Genomic DNA, 24,419 nt, shown 5'->3' with positions numbered 1-24,419 from the left:
TTTTGGTTAAAAATATGGAAGTGGTTTATCATTGCCCTGAGTCTCCTCCCTTGACTCTCTCCCATGCTGCTGCTGCCCAGCGCAGGTGAGTTTTGACTTGTAGCAGATTGCCTTCCACTCGCTAGCCACTGCCCAAGCCAGGAATGGGATGGATAGGCCTCTGCTTGACTCTCCCTCCCATAGTCGGGCCTGGTAGAGGACTGGAAACTCTACAGCATTCACCAGTGGGTTCAATCCAGAACAGCTCCCCAAACTAATCCAACTTCCTGGTGAGGAACTTTGTGCTTCATCAGATAATGGCCAAAATAAAAAAATGCCCATTTATGAGAGGAATCAGATGTTTCTACTAGGAGATTTAGCAAAAATAGGGTAACCAGTAAGAAGATACTGAAGCATGGTCTCAGAGGGGACTAGGGTTGTAATCTCCACTGGAGAAAATCAAATGACCGAGAAGAAGAAGAAGAATGATGGCACTTGTTAAGAGTTTACTCTGTGCAAAGCACTGTTCTAAGCACTGGAGGGGAATAAAAGGTGATAAGGTTGTCCCACGTGGGGCTCGCAGTCTTAATCCCCATTTTACAGATGAGGTAACTGAGGCACAGAGAAGTTAAGTGACTTGCCCAAGGTCGCACAGCTGGCAATTGGTGGCCAGGATTTGAACCCATGACCTCTGACTCCCAAGCCGGTGCTCTTTCCACTGAACCACGTTAGTTCCCCAATCAAAGTGGCAGCAGAACCAGAGCTAGAACCCAGGAGTCATCATCATTATCATCAATCGTATTTATTGAGCGCTTACTGTGTGCAGAGCACTGTACTAAGCGCTTGGGAAGTACAAGTTGGCAACATATAGAGTCCTTGCTCCTGTTCCAATGTTCAGCCCTCAAGATCCACCAGCCTTCTTCATCACTTTAAAGGGAAACCCTGTCTATTTAGTTGTCGTCTTTAGCCATCTCTCTGGTCTTTAATTTACAAAGCCCTACTGAGAGCTCACCTCCTCCAGGAGGCCTTCTCAGACTGAGCCCCCTCCTTCCTCTCCCCCTCCTCCCCCTCCCCATCCCCCCGCCTTACCTCCTTCCCCTCCCCACAGCACCTGTATATATGTTTGTACATATTTATTACTCTATTTATTTAGTTTCCTTGTACATATTTATTCTATTTATTTTATTTTGTTAGTATGTTTTGTTTTGCTGTCTGTCTCCCCCTTCTAGACTGTGAGCCTGCTGTTGGGTAGGGACTGGCTCTCTATGTTGCCAACTTGTACTTCCCAAGTGTTTAGTACAGTGCTCTGCACACAGTAAACGCTCAATAAATATGATTGAATGAATGAATGTGATCTTTCTGGAATTGGGTTGCTATTTATCATGATCATCTTCCTTCCAGACATTGTTGTTGCCAAAACTCTTCCTGGTATGGTGAAAGCACTGGCTGCTTGCAGGCTGAAATCCCAAGACCAATATGTAGCTTCAGCTGGAATAAACCATCCTCCTAGAAATTCACTCCTGTGCATCATCTCTCTCAGCTCCTGGTGGCAGCAGAGCCAGTTCATTCATTCATTCATTCACTCAATTGTATTTATTGAGCACTTACTGTGCGCAGAGCACTGTACTAAGCGCTTGGGAAGTACAAGTCGTAAGCAACGTGGCTCTATAGAAAAGAGCCCAGAGTCAGAGGTCATGGGTTCAAATCTCAGCTCCGCCAATTGTCAGCTGTGTGACTTTGGACAAGTCACTTCACTTCTCTGTGCCTCAGTTCCGTCACCTGTAAAATGGGGATGAAGACTGTGAGCCCCGCACGGGACAACCTGATCACCTTGTAACCTCCCCAGCGCTTAGAACAGTGCCCTGCACATAGTAAGCGCTTAATAAATGCCATCATTATTATTATTATTATTATCATCCTTATTATTACAAGTCGGCAACAGAGATGGTCCCTACCCAACAATGGGCTCACAGTCTAGAAAGGGGAGACAGACAACAAAACAAAACATGTGGTCAGGTGTCAAGTCATCAGAATAAATAGAAGTAAAGCTAGATTCATTCATTCATTCAATCATATTTATTGAGCGCTTACTGTGTGCAGAGCACTGTACTAAGCGCTTGGGAAGTACAAGTTGGCAACATATAGAGATGGTCCCTACCCAACAGCGGGCTCACAGATGCACATCATTGACAAAATAAATAGAATAGTAAATATGTACAAGTAGAATAAATAGAGTAAAAAATCTGTACAGACATATATGCAGATGCTGTGGGGAGGGGAAGACGGTAGGACGGGGGGAATGGGGAGGAGGAGAGGAAAAAGGGGGCTCAGTCTGGGAAGGCCTCCTGGAAGAGGTGAGCTCTCAGTTGGTGTGAGCCTTTGACTAAGAGTCAGAAGATCTAGAGACCCCATCCAAAAGCCTCCAGGAAATAAGCAGGAGACTTGGGGCGTGTCACTTAATGGATCTACCTAGTCTTTTTAAAAAGACTTGGCAGGTGGCGAATGGGGAGGAGATTTTAAGGAGCAGAACATAAATGATGCAAGGATTGGAAAATCAGACCTTGAAGGAAAGGTTAAAGTGAGATAGTTTCACTTAGCAAAGTGGAAGCTGAGGGCTGACGTAATAATAACTGTCTCCAAGTGTAGGAAAGCCTGGCTCTAACTCACTGAAAATGAGCAGAGGACCAGGATGTTAAACAGGAGAGCATGGGAGAGAGCAATAAATTCATTCATTCATTCATTACATTGTATTTATTGAGCACTTACTGTGTGCAGAGCACTGTACTAAGCGCTTGGGAAGTACAAGATGGCAACATACGGAGATGGTCCCTACCGAACAACGGGCTCACAGTCTAGAAGTGGGAGACAGACAACAAAACAAAACATGTACACAGGTGTCAAAATCGTCAGAACAAATAGAATTTGTAGAAATAGAATAAATGCATCAAGGAGAGTTTTTCTAAGGGTATCCTAAGAAGCAGGTAACCTAGAGTGGTGGAGTAGCATAAACGTCCAAGAGTGGGGGAAAAAGTCCAGAGTTTGTGAGCATTAGATTGTAATCCCTTGAGGGCAGAAACTGTGTCCTTTGCTTCTGTTTCAGCCTCCCACGTCCAAGTGATGGACTGTTGGATTGAAAATTCCAGGAGTGGGTTCATATGATCAGGAGCAGAGGAGGTTTGATCCAGATTGGGGAGATAGGACTTAAAGTGTGTGTGTGTGTGTGTGTGTGTGTGTGTGTGTGTGTATGTGTGATTCTTCCCCAGTCAATCAATCAATCAATCATATTTATTGAGCGCTTACTGTGTGCAGAGCACTGTACTAAGCGCTTGGGAAGTACAAGTTGGCAACATATAGAGACAGTCCCTACCCAACAGTGGGCTCACAGTCTAGAAGGGGGAGACAGAGAACAAAACGAAACATATTAACAAAATAAAATAAATAGAATAGATATGTACAAGTAAAATAAATAAATAAATAGAGTAATAAATATGTACAAACATTCATAAATACAGGTGCTGTGAGGAAGGGAAGGAGGTAAGACGGAGGGGATGGAGAGGGGGAGGAGGGGGAGAGGAAGGAGGGGGCTCAGTCTGGGAAGGCCTCCTGGAGGAGATGAGCTCTCAGTAGGGCCTTGAAGGGAGGAAGAGAGCTAGCTTGGCGGATGGGCAGAGGGAGGGAATTCCAGGCCCGGGTGATGATGTGGGCCGGGGGTCGACCGGGGGTCGACCGGGGGTCGACGGCGGGACAGGCAGGAACGAGGCCTGGTGAGGAGTTTAGCGGCAGAGGAGCGGAGGGTGCGGGCTGGGCTGGAGAAGGAGAGAAGGGAGGTGAGGTAGGAGGGGGCGAGGGGATGGACAGCCTGGAAGCCCAGGGTGAGGAGTTTCTGCCTGATACGCAGATTAATTTGTAGCCACTGGAGATTTTTGAGGAGGGGAGTAACATGCCCAGAGCATTTCTGGACAAAGACAATCCAGGCAGCAGCATGAAGTATGGATTGAAGTGGGGAGAGACACGAGGATGGGAGATCAGAGAGAAGGCTGATGCAGTAGTCCAGACGGGATAGGATGAGAGCTTGAACGAGCAGGGTAGCGGTTTGGATGGAGAGGAAAGGGCGGATCTTGGCAATGTTACAAATGAGAGTGCCTCGAGGTTGGGTGTTATCAATCAATCAATTATATTTATTGAGTGCTTACTCTGTGCAGAGCACTGTACTAAGCGCTTGGGAAGTACAAGTTGGCAACATATACAGTCCCTACCCAACAGTGGGCTCACAGTCTAGAAGGGGGAGACAGAGAACAAAATAAAACAGATTAACAGAATAAAATAAATAGAATAAATATGTGCAAGTAAATTAAATAAATAGAGTAATAAATACGTACAAACATATATATATATATATATATGTTATACTTCAGAAAGAGCTCCAGGAGCAGATGGCCCAGGGGATGGGTATCTTCATGGAAAGTTTATACTTTCCATACTTCATGCTGCTGCCCCATACTTCATGCTGCTGCCCGGATTATCTTTGTGCAGAAACGCTCTGAGCATATTACTCCCCTCCTCAAAAATCTCCAGTGGCTACCAATCAATCTGCGCATCAGGCAGAAACTCCTCACCCTGGGCTTCAAGGCTGTCCATCACCTCGCCCCCTCCTACCTCACCTCCCTTCTCTCCTTCTACTGCCCAGCCCGCACCCTCCGCTCCTCTGCCGCTAAACTCCTCACTGTACCTCGTTCTCGCCTGTCCCGCCGTCGACCCCCGGCCCACGTCATCCCCCGGGCCTGGAATGCCCTCCCTCTGCCCCTCCGCCAAGCTAGCTCTCTTCCTCCCTTCAAGGCCCTGCTGAGAGCTCACCTCCTCCAGGAGGCCTTCCCAGACTGAGCCCCTTCTTTCCTCTCCCCCTCGTCCCCCTCTCCATCCCCCCATCTTACCTCCTTCCCTTCCTCACAGCACCTGTATATATGTATATATGGTTGTACATATTTATTACTCTATTTATTTATTTATTTATTTTACTTGTATATTTCTATCCTATTTATTTTATTTTGTTGGTATGTTTGTTTCTGTTCTCTGTCTCCCCCTTTTAGACTGTGAGCCCACTGTTGGGTAGGGACTGTCTCTATGTGTTGCCAATTTGTACTTCCCAAGTGCTTAGTACAATGCTCTGCACATAGTACGCGCTCAATAAATACAATTGATTGATCGAAAGTTTATCCTCGGGAGGAGGAGGAAGTGGAGGAGGAGGAAGAGAAAGCATCAGGAGGGGAAGCATTGTTCATCAGTGGGGTTCTTGGGGAGGTTCGTTCTTCGACCACAATCCAGGGGACCTTAACCTCAGAACCTTGCCACAAATCCCCCATCCTCCGTCAACCTCCCACCCCACAACCCCTAACCCCTGCAAGCTGGTAGGTGGTGGGCAGGCATTTTCTCCCGGAACAGTGGTTCTGCACAGAAAGTTCCCCGAGAAGCAACTTTGTAGAAAACCCCCGGGGTCGTTTCTTTCACCCCCACCCCTCGAGGTGTCCAAATGTACTTGGCAGTTTCCCTCTGAGGATTTTTTCCGTCCTCCTGGAAAGGTCCTTGGGGGAAGTGTCATAGTGGGGGCGTGTGAGGACGTGTTGCTGGGCGGGCCACTTGCCCAGCTCGGGAATCTTCTAGACTGTGAGCCCGTTGTTAGATTAGGGACCGTCTCTGTATGTTGCCAACTTGTACTTCCCAAGCGCTTAGTACAGAGCCTTGGGCTTTAGGGGCAGCTCAGCCCTGACTCTACTTCTCCAGCAGCTTCAGTGAGGTCAGTTTCCTTTCCCTGGGCATCCTCTCCCCTCCTCTCCCTCCTTGTGTCCAAAGAATTCTTCCATAGGGCAGCTTTCTCTATCCATACTCTGCTACTCACCAGTCCCAGACTCCTTCTCACTGCGTACTGGCCAATCATCCTGATCTGTAACTAGACTGTGAGCCCGCTGTTGGGTAGGGACCATCTCTATATGTTGCCAACTTGTACTTCCCAAGTGCTTAGTACAGTGCTCTGCACACAGTAAGCACTCAATAAATACGATTGAATGAATGAATGAACCATCAGTCAGACCTGGCCAGAATCAACCACTGGAGGAGATCAGGGCCTCTAGGTTCCCTTTGTTAAATGCTATTTGTTAAGGCCTTACTGTGTGTTAGGCACTGTCCTAAGTGCTGCGGTAGATACAAGCTACTCAAGTTGAACAGTCTATATCCCACATAATAATAATGATGATGGCATTTGTTAAGCACTTACTATGTGAAAAGCACTGTTCTAAGCGCTGGGGAGGTAACAAGGTGATTAGGTTGTCCCACAGGGGGCTCACAGTCTTAATTCCCATTTTACAGATGAGGTAACTGAGGCAGAGAGACCTTAAGTGACTTGCCCAAGGTCACACAGTAGAATAGCGGTGGAGCCAGCTCCTTACAGTCAATCGATGGTATTTATTGAGGCCTATTGGTAAATTGATAGATATGGAAATGTTAGAGATGTCTGTGTTTACACAAGTGTTGAACTGGGAAAAGTATACTGGAGGAAATGGTTTTCAGAAGGGCTTTGAAGGTGGGTCTGTGTGTTGTGGAAGCATTGTGGTCTGGCGTATTTGAAGTGTTGGGTGCAGGGAGAGAGGGGCTTCAGGTAGGGGGAAAGCAGGTACCCTTCTAAGTCATAATCACCTTTGAAGCTAGCATCACCTACAAATCCTACAGTACCTCCAAATTACCCGGCACCACCATTATGCTCAACTATTTATTGAGAGCCCAGGACCTGCATGACTGCATGCAACATTCTGCAAGGGTTAGAGAGAGCTGCTGTAGAGAATGCTCATGACCTAGTGGAGAAAAAGGAACAGGCAAATGTTTGTTGTAAACTAACAAAACTAGTATATATGTCCTTAAATGCAAAATTTAAATAAGGACTAAGACCTGTACCCATAATGTATGGATTCTAGACTGTGAGCCCATTGTGGGCAAGGATTGTCTCTTTTTGTTGCCAAATTGTACTTTCTAAGTGCTTAGTATAGTGCTCTGCACACAGTAAGTGCTCAATAAATATGATTGAATGAATGAATTCCTATTACTCACATATCCTCCAAGAATTCTTCCATGATTAATAGTCATCTCTCCACCCTATCCCATCCCCTTCTGCTACTTCAGCACTTCCCTAGCCCCTAAACTTGGATAGTCACATCATCCCTGAAGCAGTTAGGTATGTAACTGAGAAGCAGCGTGGCTTAATGGAAAGAGCCCGGGCTTGGGATTCAGAGGTAGTGGGTTCTAATCCTGGCTCTGCCATCGGTCAGCTGTGTGACTTTGGGCAAGTCACTTAACTTCTCTGTGCCTCAGTTACCTCATCTGGAAAATGGGGATTAAGACTGTGAGCACCATGTGGAACAACCTGATCATCTTGTAATAATAATAATAATAATAATGATATTTGTTAATCACTTTCTATGTGCAAAGCACTGTTCTAAGTGCTGGGGGGATACAAGGTGATCAGGTTGTCCCATGTGGTGCTCACAATCTTAATCCCCATTTTACAGATGAGGTAATTGAGGCACAGAGAAGTGAAGTAACTTGCAAGTCACACAGCTGACAATTGGTGGAGCCAAGATTTGGACCCATGACCTCTGACTCCAAAGCCCAGGCTCTTTCCACTGAGCCACGCTGCTTGCATCTCCCCCAACGCTTAGAACAGTGCTTGGCACATAGTAAGCACTTAACAAATACCATCATCATTATTATTATAGTGTACATATTATGTATGAAATTGTTATATTGTCTTCTTCCAAGTTCTTAGTACAGTGCTTTGCACACAGTAAGTGCTCAGTAAATATGATTGCTGTATCTTTATGCTCCATTGCTCCCCCCATCTAATTTATTTTAATGTCTGTCTCCCCAGCTAGATTGCAAACTGCCTGAAGGTAGAGAATCATGCTGTTTATCTCTTTATACTGTCCCTAGCACTTAGGTCAGTGCTCTGCACAGAATAAGCACTCAGTAAATACTATCGATTGACTGATCTAGTGGATCGATCCCTGTGACTAATCCAAATCTTTCACTGAGTTTTCTGAAAACCTCACTTAACAGGGGACGATTCCATTCTTAATCAACCTTTTCCTCTTCCTGCTTCCCAACCCCTCGTAGCCATCCCCAAGGCCAAATGTGTCCTGCACTATTCATTAACAGATCTGTGTTAGCGTTGCTCTCAGTCTCCCCGTCCCCTTGTAACTCCCACGTTGGTGACTTGGAAATCTTCTCTTCTCCTCCCAGGGGTGCTGATTTTTCCACTTCAAAAACTGGCAAATTCTATATGGAATTTTAGTGGAGACTGATTCATTTCCATTTAACAGAGAGAAGCAGGATACACTAACATTTCAAATGAAATGTGCCAATTTCCGAAGCAAGCAGCTCTGTCTCTCCCCCGCTTTGCTCTCTGTTCCTTTTCTCACAGCCTCCTCCCTCCCAGCCTCTCAAACACCCTCCCACCCACCCACCTACACACGCAGATGTAGCCCCAGACCCAAACAGTCCCTTCACCCCCAACAACACCCGTATATGCTCCTCTTCCTCCTCTTGGCAGGACCTTATTTTACTCACAGATCAGTGAACAGAGAAAACAGTTAGGGAGCATGATGGTCATTTGCTGCCCTCCCTGTTTATCACCACCTTCTATTTTATTTATAGTCAGGCTGGAGAAGCAGCCTGTGCAAAGTAATAATTGTAATAATAATAATAACAAGTAATAATCGTGGTATTTGTGAAGCACTTCCTCTATAATAATAATAACGGCATTTATTAAGCGCTTACTATGTGCAAAGCACTGTTCTAAGCGCTGGGAGGTTACAAGGTGATTAGGTTGTCCCACGGGGGGCTCACAGTCTTAATCCCCATTTTACAGATGAGGTCACTGAGACACAGAGAAGTTAAGCGACTTGCCCAAAGTCACACAGCTGACAATTGGCAGAGCCGGGATTTGAACCCATGACCTCTGACTCCAAAGCCCGGGCTCTTTCCACTGAGCCATGCTGCTTCTCTATGCCAAGCACTGTGCTATGCGCTGGGTAGATATTGAATAATAAAATCGGACACAGTCCCTGTCCCACATGGGGCTCTTAATAATAATGATAATAATGATAATAATCAGATTTCTAAAGTGCTTCTATGTGCCAAGCACTGTTCTAAGCACTGGGGGAGATTCAAGGTAATCAGCTGGGCACAGTCCTTGTCCCACATGGGGCTTACAGTCTTAATCCCTATTTTACAGATGAGGTAACTGAGGCACACGGAAGAGAAGTGACTTGCCCAAGGTCACAGAGGGAGGGAGAACAGGTATAGGATCTCCATTTTATAGATGAGGAAACAGGCCCAAAGAAGTTAAGTGGCTTGCTCTAGGTCACACAGCTGGGGAGCTGGGGTTCAAACCTGGGTCTTCGGACTCTCAGTTTTGTGCAAAGAGAAGCAGTGTGTGTGTCAAAGGAGCAGCTTTCTGCCAACCCTTAGACAATGTTGGATATTAAAGCTGGAAGAGGTCGCAAGCAGATCATCTGATCCATCCCTCTTTGTCCAGCCAGGTGGATCCCTAAATCAACCAGGACAGAAGTTATCTGTTTTTTTATTCACACTCTCTAGGGGTTGATACTCCTTAACTGACCTGGGTAGCTTGCTCTGTGTTCAATCACCCTGCCATTCAAGAATGGGGGCTTCCACTTTTTCTTCTGTGATTATCACAGCCTGATCCTCCCTCCTATCCCCAAATCTTGGGCGATTCCAACTTCCCTTTGAAGAGCTCCATTCATTCATTCGTTCGTTCATTCAATCGTATTTATTGAGCGCTTACTGTGTGCAGAGCACTGTACTAAGCGCTTGGGAAGTACAAGTTGGCAACATGTAGAGACGGTCCCTACCCAACAGCGGGCTCACAGTCTAGAAGGGGGAGACAGACAACAAAACAAAACATGTGGACAGGTGTCAAGTCATCACAATAAATACAAATAAAGCTAGATGTACATCATTAAGAAAATAAATAGAATAGTCAATATGTACAAGTAAAATAAATAGAGTAATAAATCTGTAGAAACATATATACAGGGGCTGTGGGGAGGGGAAGGAGGTGGGGCTGGGGGGATAGGGAGGAGGAGAGGAAAAAGGGGGCTCAGTCTGGGAAGGCCTCCTGGAGGAGGTGAGCTCTCAGTAGGGCTTTGAAAGGAGGAAGAGAGCTAGCTTGGCGGATGTGCGGAGGGAGGGCATTCCAAGCCAGGGGGAGGACGTGGGCCAGGGGTCGACGGCGGGACAGGCGAGAACGACGTACAGTGAGGAGAATGAGGTACAGTGAGGACATGGACACCCCTGATTCACGGTTCCTTCCATTCCTCCACTGACCTTCGGTCACACCTTTCCCCGTCATATGGCCACATTCTGGGCCTTATAATCCCCCAACATTTGCTCAGTCATCAGCTCCTCCAGCTGCCTCCACACCCTGAACTTTGAGCTTCCCTTATCAATAGGCCTCAGGAACCATCATGAAGAGAGACTTGTACAAAGTGCCACCCTGAAAAAAGCAAAAAGGGAGGTCCATTTCTCCTCAGGATTGCCATCAGATTAGATAGCCTCAATCTGACTGATGTCCTTCACTCTGCTTCCCGACTCAAAAGTGGTCTTTTCTTCCTGTGAGGATGCTCTTGGCCCTTTGCTTCAACCCATCAGGTGGTCATTCTCTCTTTGCTAATAATAATTTTATCATTTGTTAAATATGACTCTGTACTACCTGTTGGGGTAGATGCAAGATGATTAGGTGGGACACAGTCCTTGCCCCAAGCGGGGCTCACTTGTCTAAGGTGAAGGGAGAACAGGTATTTAATCCCCACTTTGCAAATGAGGAAACAGGCACAGAGAAGTTAAGCAACTTGCCCATGGTCACAGAGCAGATAAGTGGCAGAACCAGAATTAGAACTCAGGCCTTCTGACTCTCAGGCCCGTGTTTTATCCATTAGGTCATGCTACTTCTCTCTGGATCTGGCAGACCACCACTCTCTCCACCTTCAAAGCCATTTTAAAATCACATCTCTCTTCCACAATTAGGCCCTCATTTCTCACCTTCACCTTTCCTCCCGCATCACCTCTGCACTTGGACCTGTACCCCTTAGGCATTTGATATTCACCCCACCGTAAGCCCTATAGTGTTTATGTACATATCCTTATATTCTGCCATTCCCCACCCAGTCATTTATTCCAATATCTGTCTCCCCATCTAGACTGTGAGCTCCTTGTGTCAATTGATGTCAATCAATTCTACTGTGTTGTTTTCTCATGAGTGCCTAGTAATAATAATAATGATGATGGCATCTATTAAGCGCTTACTATGTGCGAGACACTGTTCTAAGTGCGGGGAGGTTACAAGGTGATCAGGTTGTCCCATGGGGGGCTCACAGTCTTGATCCCCATGTTACAGATGAGGTCATTGAGGCACAGAGAAGTTAAGTGACTTGCCCAAAGTCACACAGCTGACAATTGGTAGAGTTGGGGTTTGAACCCATGATCTCTGACTCTAAAGCCCATGCTCTTTCCACTGAGCCACGCTGCTTCTGCTTGGCACTCAGTAAGTGCCCAGTAAATACCAATCAATCAATCAGTTGTATTTATTGAGCGCTTACTGTGTGCAGAGCTCTGTACCAAGCGCTTGGGAAGTACAAATTGGCAACATATAGAGACAGTCCCTACCCAACAGTGGGCTCACAGTCTAAAATACCACTGGCTGATTAATTTCCTATCCTGAGAAGTGGTTCTCCTCTAGAAGACATCTGCACTCTTCACTAAGCCTTTGGGTCCATTTCTGCCTCCGCGTCCTTGGCCTGTCTCTGTATAATTCTCTTCAGTTATTGATATATGGGTGGGGAGTGAAGGGGTCTGGCATTTGCACACATGTGAATTTTCTTCAAATGGCTTTGTCGCCCTCTCCTTTCCCAAAGATAAGTCCTTTGTGCCTTTGATCTAATTAAAGCAGCTTGGGTATGTTCATCAGCTGAGCACAGATGGGAAGAAAGAGAGAGCTACTCCTTACTGCTGCAGGCTTCCAAAGCAATATTGCTGGGCTCATGAACACTTTGAATTACTCAAGGGCACAAGGGACTCTGCTTTCTGGACCCTGATCTCTGCTCATTTCCTTCTACTGAGCTCTAGAACAAGACAGGCCCTGACTGACTCCGAGATTCTGACCAGGAAATGTCAGCAAGAGAGGAGGAGGTTTGTGGATTGGAAACTCCTAGATTTCCCTCCACCACACCATTTCTCCTCCTCATCATCATCCTCATCATCGTGGTATTTGTTCAGGGCTTACTTTGTGCCAAGCACTGTCTTAAGCTCTGGCATAGATACTGGACATCAGTTTGGACATGGTCTCTGTCCTACGGGATGCTTATGGTCTAGAGAGCAGTAATTGAATCCTCATTTTGCAGATGAGGAAACTGAGGCACAGAGAAGTTAAATGACTTGCCCAAGATCACACAGGAGTCAAGTGGCAGAGCCAAGGTTAGAGCCCACACCTCCTGAATCTGTCTCATGCTGTTTCCACTAAGTCATGCTTATCATTTTTGTTATTTACTGAGTGTCTACTGAGTGCAAAACACTGTGGTAGCACTTGGTAGAGCACAACAAAAGCAAAGCACATGATTATAGCCCTCCAGAATCTTACAATCTAATGGGTTGGATAACAGATACATGTGATTTATAAATAATGGGAGCAGGAAGCGCTTAGTACAGTGCTCTGCACACAGTAAGTGCTCAATAAATACAACTGAATGAATGAATGAGAAAGAGCAAAGCTATGACAGGAAGAATACATATAGCAGGACTCAAAAGTGGCTACCTGTTTACTTGGAGCTCAGAACAGGTGAGGAACAGCCCAGGGAAAGAGCACAGGCCTGAGAGTCAAAAGAAGTGGGTTCTAATTCTGGCTCCGCCACTTCCCTGCTGTGTGACCTTGGACAAGTTACTTTACTCCTCTATGCCTCAGTTTCCTTAACTGTGAAATATTATTTGACTGTGAGTCCCAGGTCAGACAGGGATTGTATCTAACCCGATTATATTGTACCTACCCCGGTGCTTAGTACAGTGCCCGTAAGCGCTTCACAAACTCCATCATTAGAAGCCAGATGTAGCTAATGTGCTCCCTCATCCCACCCCCTCACTGAGATTTCCCCACTGTTCTAGGGCCATCCCAGCCCCATGATAGGCTGTAAGACCTGTTCCATCACCAAGAGGTGAACTGCCTTTCTGAAGGAAAATGGGTTCCCTTCCTCTTTTGGGCACTGATGGATCCATGCCAGTTGGTCCACTGGGAACGTTGGACTCTCTTCTGGATCTTGTGTCCCAGAGAAGAGCTTTGTTGTGCCCTCTGGAGAGGGACGGAGTTCCTTCATTGCCCTCCCTAAAGGCCCTGGCCCCCTTCTGCTGTCTCCTGGGTACTAGTCTCTCATTCCCATGGCCCCAGGCTCCTTGGCGACACTCTGAGTTATGTTAGAGATATAATAATGAATTATACAAAGTATTATACATAATTAATTTATAATAAAACACGCACGGGATGGTTTAATTTCTCCAAGTGACTGATGCAGTGCCAACCAGCTCCTGCCTGAGTGTGCGTGTGCCTTGGCTGAGTGCAATAGCCCTCGTTCCCCATTCCTAATGAGAGGCCCAGAAGCTCTTGGGAGAGAGTTGCCTCAGACGGCTGCCAAGAGCTAAACTCCCTCTGCTGCCCCTGGGACCTGGGCCAGCGAGAGGCACCTCTCCAGCTGCCAAGGATTCCTAAATCCGCCCAGTTCTCCTGGGCTGAACCCCTGGGAGGTGGCCCAGCCCCAATCTGGGGCTTCCTGAGCTGCTAGATATCTTGGTGTGGAGTTCTACTGCTCTCTCCTCTCAGGACTTGGTGGGACCACATGACAGGAATAATAATGATGGTATTTGTTAAACACTAATTCTGGCTCCCTTCCTCCCTTCAAGGCCCTACTGAGAGCTCACCTCCTCTGGGAGGCCTTCCCAGACTGAGCCCCCTCCTTCCTCTCCCCCTCCTCCCCCTCCATCCCCCCGCCTTGCCTCCTTCCCCTCCCCACAGCACCTGTATATATGTATATATGCTTGCATGTATTTATTACTCTATTTTATCTGTACGTATTTATTCTATTTATTTTATTTTGTTAATATGTTTTGGGGTTTTTTGATGCCATTTATTAAGTGCTTACTATGTGCAAAGCATTGTTCTAAGCACTGGGGAGGTTACAAAGTAATCAGGTTGTCCCACAGGGGGCTCACAATCTTAACCTCCATTTTACAGATGATGTAACTGAGGCCCAGAGAAGTTAAGTGACTTGCCCAAAGTCACACAGCTGACAATTGGCGGAGCTGGGATTCGAACCCATGACCTCTGACTCCAAAGCCCGTGCTCTTTCCACTGAGCCACGCTGCTTCTCACGCTGCTTTTGTTCTCTGTCTCCCCTTTCTAGACTGTGAGCCCACTGTTGGGTAGGGACTGTCTCTATATGTTGCAGATTTGTACTTCCCAAGCACTTAGTTCAGTGCTCTGCACACAGTAAGTGCTCAATAAATACGATTGAATGAATAAATGAATGAATGAATGGCTCCGCCACTTACCTGCTATGTGATCTTGGACAAGTTACTTTACTCCTCTATGCCTCAGTTTCCTTAACTGTGAAATATTATTTGACTGTGAGTCCCAGGTCAGACAGGGATTGTATCTAAGTCGATTATATTGTACCTACCCCGGTGCTTAGTACAGTGCTTGGCACATAGTAAGCGCTTCACAAATGCCATCATTAGAAGCCAGATGTAGACGTGCCAAGCACCGTTCTAAGTGCTGGGGTAGATACAGGTAATTGGGAGCCACGAGGTGCTCACAGTCTTTATCCTCATTTTCCAGATGAGGCAACTGAGGCCCAGAGAAGTGAAGTAACTTGCCCAAAGTCACACAGCTGATAAGTGGTGGAGCAGGGATTAGAACCCACAACCTCTGACCAGCAAGCCCGGGCTCTTGACAATAAGCCACTTTGCTTCTTCCTGAGTGAGGAAGTAGCTCCTGTGCCACCCCCGGCAACCCCAGCCCATTTCCCACACACTCAGCCAGCGAGCTTCTCAAATCACTGCCCTCTGCTTACGTCCTGCCATTTAAAGACCTGGGTCCTTCCTAGTGATGCTGGGAATCAGATTTAGCTGAGGAAGAGGTCTCAGCCTGGCCCAGACCACAGACTGGACAATGGCAGAGGTCACGGGTTCTAATCCCAGCTCAGCCACTTGTCCGCTGTGTGACCTCCTCTAGAATCTAAGCAATAATAATAATGATAATAACGATGGCATTTCTTAAGCACTTACTATGTGCAAAGCACTGTTCTAAGCGCTGGGGAGTTTACAGGGTGATCAGGTTGTCCCACGTGGGGCTCACAGTCTTCATCCCCATTTTACAGATGAGGTAACTGAGACTCAGAGATGTGAAGTGACTCACCCAAAGTCACACAGCTGACAAGTGGCAGAGCTGGGATTTGAACTCCAAAGCCCGGGTTCCTTCCATTGAGCCACGATGCTTCCCAAATGCTTAGTACAGTGCTCTGCACACAGCAAGTGTTCAGTAAATATGATTGAATGAAGTGTGCCTCAGTTACCTCTTCTGTAAAATGGGAATAAAGATTGTGAGCCCCAGCCAGGATGAGCTGTGTTCAACCCGATTTGCTTGTATCCACCCCAGTACTTAGTATAGTGCCTGGCATATAGTAAGCACTTAACAAACACTACAATTATTGTTCTTCTTATTATTATTATTAGTATTATTATTGTTACCTAGAACAGGCGGGTCCCGTCTCTCCGGGGGTGGCCCACATCTTTCTGGGTCAGATCATCTTGGGCCTTGGGACTCAAGGGGCCTTTGTGATAACCTTGTGCATGCTGAATATTGCCCATTTAATATGAGTATGCTGCACGAACATGAGGTGACCCCCACCCAGTCCCACTCGAGCCCTGGGCCCTCTCTACCCAGAGAAGCAGTGTGGCTCAGTGGAAAGAGCACAGGTTTTGGAGTCAGAGGTCATGGGTTCAAATCCTGGCTCTACCAATTGTCATCTGTGTGACTTTGGGCAAGTCACTTCACTTCTCTGGGCCTCAGTTACCTCATCTGTAAAACGGGAATTAAGACTGTGAGCCCCTGTGGGACAACCTGATCACCTTGTAACCTCCCCAGAGCTTAGAATAGCACTTTGCACATGGTAAGTGCTTAACAAATACCATCATCATTATTATTATTATTACCCACCCTAACACCTAGGCCTCACCCTCCTCCCATCCTGACTCAGGCCTGGAAGCTGCTGACGGGCCCTGCTCTGCTCTGCCTGCATTTGTCACATCCCCTGAGAATGTTATATTGTTACATTGTAATAACAATAATGATGGCATTTATTAAGCACTTACTATGTGCAAAGCACCGTTCTAAGCCCTGGGACGGTTACAAGGTGATCAGGTTGTCCCACGGGGGGCTCACAGTCTTAACCCGCTTTTACAGATGAGGTAACTGAGGCCCAGAGAACTGAAGTGACTTGCTCAAAGTCACACAGCTGACAAGTGGCGGAGCCTGGATTTGAACCCGTGACCTCTGACTCCAAAGCCCGGGCTCTTTCCACTGAGCCACGGTCCCAAGCACTAAGTGCTCAATACATATGATCGACTGACTGGCCAAAGGCCTAAGCGCTCGCTATTGGGGTTTCAGATGCTGAGGCTGCTGCTGCTGCCACCGCTTCTCCTGCTGGGGTCACCTCCATCCAGCGAGGGATCCCACAGGGCCGAACCCATGTTCACCGCCGTCACCAATTCTGTCTTGCCTCCGGACTATGAGAGCAACCCCACCCAGCTCAATTACGGCGTGGCTGTCACCGACGTGGACCATGATGGGGACTTCGAGATCGTGGTGGCAGGGTAAGTACACCCTTCTGCTCGGTGAACCTCATGCAGTCAGCCCCATGTCCCTCTGTATTCATTTGGTGATTTTCCTGGGACGTTGGATTTAGGAGATGCAGAGGAAACCCAGATACTTTCCTTGACTAAGTGCTAAGTGCTTGGGAGAATACAAGATTACAATATAACAGACACGTTTGCTGCCCACAAGAAACTTACAAACTAGAGGGGGAGACAGACTTTAATATAAATAAATAGCAGTGCATTGCACATAGTAAGCGCTTAATAAATGCCATCATTATAAAGTACAGATATATACATAAGTGCTGTGGGGCTGGGAGAGGGGATTCATTCAATCATACTTATTGAGCGCTTACTGTGTGCACAGCACTGTACTAAGCGCTTGAATAAAGGGATGAATAAAGGGAGTGAGTCAGGGTGACGCAGAAGGGAGTTGAAGAAAAGAATGAGACGGCTGAGTCAGGGAAGGCCTCTCGGATCAATCAATCAATCAATCAATCGTATTTATTGAGCGCTTACTATGTGCAGAGCACTGTACTAAGCGCTTGGGAAGTACAAATTGGCATCACATAGAGACAGTCCCTACCCAACAGTGGGCTCACAGTCTAAAAGGGGGAGACAGAGAACAGAACCAAACATACCAACAAAATAAAATAAGTAGGATAGAAATGTACAAGTAAAATAAATAAATAAATAAATAAATAGAGTAATAAATATGTACAACCATATATACATATATACAGGTGCTGTGGGGAAGGGAAGGAGGTAAGACGGGGGGGTGGAGAGGGGGACGAGGGGGAGAGGAAAGAAGGGGCTCAGTCTGGGAAGGCCTCCTGGAGGAGGTGAGCTCTCAGCAGGGCCTTGAAGGGAGGAAGAGAGCTAGCTTGGCGGATGGGCAGAGGGAGGGCATTCCAGGCCCGGGGGATGACATGGGCCGGGGGTCGATGGCGGGACAGGCGAGAGCGAGGTACAGTGAGGAGATTAGTGGTGGTGGAGCGGAGGGTGCGGGCTGGGCAGTAGAAGGAGAGAAGGGAGGTGAGGTAGGAGGGGGCGAGGTGATGGAGAGCCTTGAAGCCCAGGGAGGAGAAGTCTTGGAGGAGGTGTGCCCTCACTATGTGCCTGGCACATAGTGCTTAACAAATACCATTATTATTATTAGCGTTATTATAATAATTAGCATAATAATAATGCTAATAATAAGCACTTACTATTTGCCAGGCACTTTATTAAGCGACAGGGTGGATATAAGCAAATCGAGGTGGACAAAGTCCCTGTCCCATGCGGGGCTCACAGTCTCACTCCCCATTTTCCAGATGAGGTAACTGAGGCCCAGTGAAGTAAAGTGACTTGCCCAAGGTCACACGGCAGACAAATGGCAGAGCCAGGATTAGAACCCATGACCTTCTGAATTCCAGGCCCATGCTCTATCTACTATGCCATGCAAATACCATTTGAAACAGACAACAACAACAAAAAAAACCAAAAGGCTGAGACCCGAGCAGCTGAAACCCGGAGTTCAGTGGGCCTGACTCTGAGTTGTCATCTCTGTTATGTTCCAAAGCCCCCTTTGAACATTGGCAGGTCACTTGCCTCAGTTTCCCTCTGAGTTAACTTCCGGGGGGTGGGGAATGGGGATCTGTGACCCATCCCTCAGGTCTGGGAATCTGGATATGCATATGGATAACTGCAAAGATTTTTCTTGAGCACTAAATATTACCTGCCCAAGGTCAAAGGCAAACGTCACAGAGGGGCGTAAGATTTCCAATCCATCATCATCATCATCAATCGTATTTATTGAGTGCTTACTATGTGCAGAGCACTGTTCTAAGCGCTTGGGAAGTACAAATTGGCAACACACAGAGACAGTCCCTACCCAACAGTGGGCTCACAGTCTAAAAGGGGGAGACAGAGAACAAAACCAAGCATACTAACAAAATAAAATAAATAGAATAGGTATGTACAAATAAATTAAATAAATAGAGTAAATATATATATATATATATATGTACAAATGTATATACATATATACAGGTGACGTGGGGAAGGGAGGGAGGTAAGATGGGGGGATGGGGGGGGGGTTTGGGGGGTTTCAAATCCAGGTTTTGAACACCTGGCTTGAAACTTCGAATACTTCCTTGGTCGTCCTGGCATCCATCCATGTGATCAGCCTGCGCCAATACTCCTAGACTGGGCTGAGCAGAATGCAAATTCAGTTTTATGATAATTGCATCTGGTGTGTCAGTTGCTCTCTAGGTCTGCAGCTGTAGGTAGGCGGAGAAGAGGTCCCGATGAAGGCAGCTTGCTCATTTTCCTCCAGGATTGCTGGGCTACGCCTGCAGCAGCGGGAAGTGGAGCAGGGGAGGCTGTGGCGATCAGCGGGACCTGCCTGTCTGTCCTGACACCTCACCCCAATGCCCGACTGCAGCAGTCAGTTGTATTTATTGAGTGCTTACTGAGAGCAGAGCAATGCAGTATAAAAGACGCGTTCCCTGCCCACGACGAGTTTTCAGTCAACCCCCTTCTTGGGACCACACTCCTCCTGCAGGGCTTCCCTCGGATCTTTTGGCTCTTGGTGTCAGCAGTGACTCTCTGGGCTTGCAGCACTTTGGAGCGTTGCGTCGCTCCCTAATCAATCATCCCATGGACTTCTCCCTTCTGCATCTTCCTACCACCTGGATCTCTACCCTTTAAGATACATAATAATAATAATTCTGGTATTTGTAAAGCGCTTACTGTGTGCCAGGCACTGTGCAGCATAGCTCAGAGGAAAAATCAATCAGTCAATCAATCAATCGTATTGAGCGCTTACTGTGTGCAAAGCACTGTACTAAGCGCTTGGGAAGTACAAGTTGGCAACATATAGAGACAGTCCCTACCCAACAGTGGGCTCACAGTCTAAAATGGGGAGACGGAGAACAAAACCAAACATACTAACAAAATAAATAGAATAGATATGTACAAGTAAAATAAATAGAGTAATACATATATACAAACATATATACATATATACAGGTATATATATAAAGCATGGGCTTTGGAGTCAAAGGTCATGGGTTCAAATCCCGGCACCGCCACATGTCTGCTGTGTGACCTTGGGCAAGTCACTTAACTTCTCAGAGCCTCAGTTACCTCATCTGTAAAATGGGGATGAAGCCTGTGAGCCCTACGTGGGACAACCTGATCACCTTAGAACAGTGCTTTGCACATAGTAAGTGCTTAACAAATGCCATCATCATCATTATTATTATTATTATTATTATTATTATTACTAAGCAATATTCATCCCACCTTCAGCCCTGCAACCCTTATATACATATCCACAATTTATTTAATGCCTGCCTTTCCCTCTAGACTGTAAGTGTCATTCATTCAATAGTATTTATTGAGCGCTTACTGTGTGCAGAGCCCTGTACTAAGTGCTTAAGTGTCTTGTGGGCAGGGCTTATGCCTTCCAACTCTGTTGTAGTGTACTCTCCCAAGCACTTAATTCAGTGCTCTGCATGTAGTAACAGCTCACTAAATGCCATCTATTGATTGATTGAAAGTCTACTGTGTGCAGAGCACTGTGCTGTTAGTACAGTGTTAAAAAAAATTGTGGTATTTGTTAAGCATTCATTCATTCAATCGTATTTATTGAGTGCTTACTGTGTGCAGAGCACTGTACTAAGCGCTTGGGAAGTACAGGTCGGCAACATATAGAGACGGTCCCTACCCAACAACAGGCTCACAGTCGAAGAGCAGCATGGCTCAATGGAAAGAGCATGGGCTTTGGAGTCAGAGGTCATGGGTTCAAATTCCAGCTCTGCCAATTGTCAGCTGTGTGACTTTGGGCAAGTCACTTCATTTTTCTGTGCCTCAGTTCCCTCATCTGTAAAATGGGGATTAAAACTGTGAGTCCCACGTGGGACAACCTGATCACCTTGTAACCTCCCCAGCGCTTAGAACAGTGCTCTGCACATAGTAAGTGCTTAACAAATGCCATCATTATTATTATTAGAAGGGGGAGACAGACAACTAAACAAAACATGTAGACAGGTGTAGACAAATACTTAGCTTACTATGTGCCAGGCACTGTACTAAGTGCTGGGGTGGATACAAGCAAATCGGGTTGGACACAGTCCCTATCCCCCCTGGAGCTCACAGTCTCAATCTCCATTTTACAGATGAGGTAACTGGGGCAAAGAGTAGTGAAATGACTTGCTCAAGGTCACACAGCAGACAAGTGGCAGAGCCAGGTTAGAATCCATGACCTTCTGACTGCTGGGCCCATGCTCTAACCACTATGCTATGCTGCTTGTACATGATGTACTGTATGTGCTTGGGAAGGTATAATAGAGTTAGGAGACATGTTCCTTACCTTCAAGGTGCTTACAGTCTAGTGGGGGAGACAGGCACTAGAATAAGTTACAGATAGGGAGAATTGATAGAGTATAAAATTACGGACATAAATTTTCCAGAAGGTTGGGAGGCACAAGAAGGCTGAAATGGCTTTTGGGAGAATATAACTTGGGGAGATTAACAAACCACTGGGGACTCTGCACACAGTAAGCGCTCAATAAATACGATTGATTGATTGATTGATTGGAGGAGATCATTGTGGTGCTTAGAACAGTGCATTGCACATAGTAAGCGCTTAATAAATGCCATCATTTTTACTGTGGGCAGGGAACGTGTCTACCAACTTTGTTATATTGAATTCACCCAAGTGCTTAGTACTACTCTGTACATGGTAAGGTTTCAATAAATACCATTGATTGATTGATTGAGATGTGATTTCAGAAGGACTTGGAAGGTGGGCAGAGCAGTAAAGTGGGAGGCAATTCCGGGAAGGAGGGAGGGTGTGAGCAGAGGGAGGAAGAAGAATGAGGCATATGAGGAGTACTGTATGAAGCAATGGGGAAGAATACCAGTTGAGGAGTAGAGTAGGTTGGCTTGAGAGGAGAGAAGCGGACCAGCTGGGGTGTGGCTGGGGTGCAAATACCTAGGAACTCTTCAAGTCATCAGCTCCAGTCCTGTCTCCCTCTTCTGTTTGTTAGAAGCAGAGAAGCCCTACTCCTGGTGCCCACATAGGAAGTCCAGGGCTCACCCAAGGGAACAGGCTAAACCTCAAGGGAAGAAGCAAAGACAGTCAAGGCTCATTAAAAAATGATCCCATCGGCTGATATCTCAAAGGCAAGCTTTAAGATAGCAAAGTCACAGGCTGTAGTAATACTATTAATAATAACAATAACTGGTATTTGTTAAGCGCTTACTATGTGCCAGACACTGTACTAAGCACTGGGGTGGATACAAGCAAATCGGGTGGACACAGTCCCTGCCCCATGTGGGGCTCACAGTCTCAATCCCCATTTTACAGATGAGGTCATTGAGGCACAGAGATGTGAAGTGACTTGCCCAAGGTCACACAGCAGACAAGTGGCGGAGTCGGGATTAGAACTTATGACTTTCTGATTCCCAGACCCGTGCTTCAGCCACTAAGCCATGCACAAGGGCCAGAAACAACAGAGGAGATCTTGTCTCCAGCCCTGTCCAGCCTACTCCTGGGAAGGACTATAAAAGCTGCTCTTTTCAGTTCATGATGGCAGCTTTATTATCTCAGCTAGGAAATGGAGAGGTCAGAGTGCACTCATGCATCCATGATGATCTAAGGACAGGCTTTGCATCACTTCTCTCGTCTCTATTCCTGCCCTGGCTCTTTGATGGTGGCTGCCGTCCCATGCTGACAGCTTTTTGGTCACTTCTCTCTTCTGTTCCTCACTGCTTCCCAGCTCCCTTCAGTCACCATCATCATCAGAATCATAGTGCTGTTTGTTCAGCACTTGCCCTATGTGCCAAGCACTGTACTAAACACTGGGTTAGATACAAGATAAACAGATGGGATAAGCAGTCCCCAGGACTCACAGTCCAAAAGGGAGGGAGGAGTCTTTCCACCTTTTGTCCTTTGTGAGAGCAGAAGGGATCGCTATGAACAGTAATGGAGAAAGGTTGGGCATCCGTAGGTAGGAATGGCAGAGACTCACAGGGTCATGGGTGGTCACCTGGTCTACAGCTGTTCTGAGGGTATTTTATGGTTTGCCAACGGGCCATGAAGAGCTCCCCGGTGGACCATGAGGATGCCGCCACAAAGGGAAGAAAGTTCTGCAGCTGTCGGGCACTACCAAACCAAACAGGTGGATGAGGCACTCACAGAAGACTGATGGTACATGTTGGCTGAGGGGGAGAGAGGGAAGTGGCCGAAAGGAAGGGCATTCATCCTCTGATCCTGGGGAGGCACAGTTGGATGGCTACTTCTCAGCTCTGGGTTTTTTGGGTAAAGCTGAAATGTATTTACAGGTGTGCGATGGCCCATGGAGGTGGCTGCAAAGCTCTGCTTTCGTACACCTCCCGGGCTGCAAGAGAAAATTTTTTTATGGTATTTGTTAAGCCCTTACTCTGTGGGCTTTCTAAGTGCTGGAGTAGATACAAGTAAATTAGATTGGACACAGTCCCTGTCCTACAAGGGCTTCACAGTCTAAATTGGAGGGAGAGCAGGAGAACTGAAGCACAGAGAAGTTAAGTAATTTGCCCAAGGTCACACAGCAAGTATTTGGCAGAGCTAAAATTCAAACCCAGGTCTTCTGACTCCCAGATGTGTGCTCTATCCACTAGGCCGTGCTGCTTATGAGCCGTCCCAGGTCCCCTGCTTTTCAGCAGATGATCTCACAGCCCCCCTCCAGAACCCAATCCAGAACTGATTGGTCCTCTCAGTCCCTTTCCTCACAGCTAACCCGAGTGCCTCGCACTGCAGCAGAAGCAGGAGGAATTGAGGCCTCCCAAGATGAGATGAGAACGTCTGTGTAGTTTTTCTTCTCTGGGTGACAACCCTTCAGATGAAAGAAGGCTAAGCAGCCACACCTTTAAGAACCTCTGTGGCAAGTCACTCCCTTTCTATTCCAGGTGACCTCAACCTCATCTATCTTGCCACCAATTTCTCGCCTACATCCTGCTCCTGGCCTGGAATTTCCTCCCCCTTAACATCCAACGGACGATCACTCTCCCAACCTTCAAAGTCTTTTAAGAAACCACATCTGCTCCAAGAGGCCATCTCCAACTAAGCCCTCATTTCCCCTACTCCCTCTCCATTCTGCACCATCACCCTTGCACTTAGATTGTACCCTTGACTCACCTCACCCTCAGCCCCACGGCTCTTATGTATGTAATGGTAATTTATTTTAATGTCTTTCCCCATTTCTAGACTGTTAGCACTTTATGGGCAGGAAACACATCTACCAAATCTGTTGTTTAGTACAAGTGCTTAGTACAGTGCTCCAGTGCTCAGTAAATATGATTACTCAATCAATTGGCCATGGAAGGAGTCTGACTGACCAGGACCGGGCACAAGAAGAGGATTGTCAACTGGTTCTCTCAGGCTTCAGTCCTATTGAAAGACCCCAGTTTGGAGTGTTCCTTTCACCAGTTTGCCA

General features: G+C 46.8%; 1 protein-coding gene across 2 annotated transcripts in view; it reads left to right on the top strand.

Annotated features, from left to right (window-relative positions):
* Nucleotides 1-24,419, top strand: part of CRTAC1 (cartilage acidic protein 1) — a 188,312-nt gene that overhangs the window by 10,363 nt on the left and 153,530 nt on the right. For both annotated transcript variants that reach the window (XM_038743651.1, XM_038743650.1), the window contains exon 2: nt 16,751-16,956. In XM_038743651.1, coding sequence (XP_038599579.1) covers nt 16,751-16,956 — 206 coding nt within the window. The remainder of the gene's footprint in view (nt 1-16,750; nt 16,957-24,419) is intronic.

This window comes from Tachyglossus aculeatus, chromosome 3 (assembly GCF_015852505.1).
Source record: "Tachyglossus aculeatus isolate mTacAcu1 chromosome 3, mTacAcu1.pri, whole genome shotgun sequence".
NCBI lineage: Eukaryota > Metazoa > Chordata > Mammalia > Monotremata > Tachyglossidae > Tachyglossus > Tachyglossus aculeatus.
The sequence above is the reverse complement of the archived record's forward strand: the minus strand, read 5'-3'. Positions and strand labels throughout refer to the sequence as shown.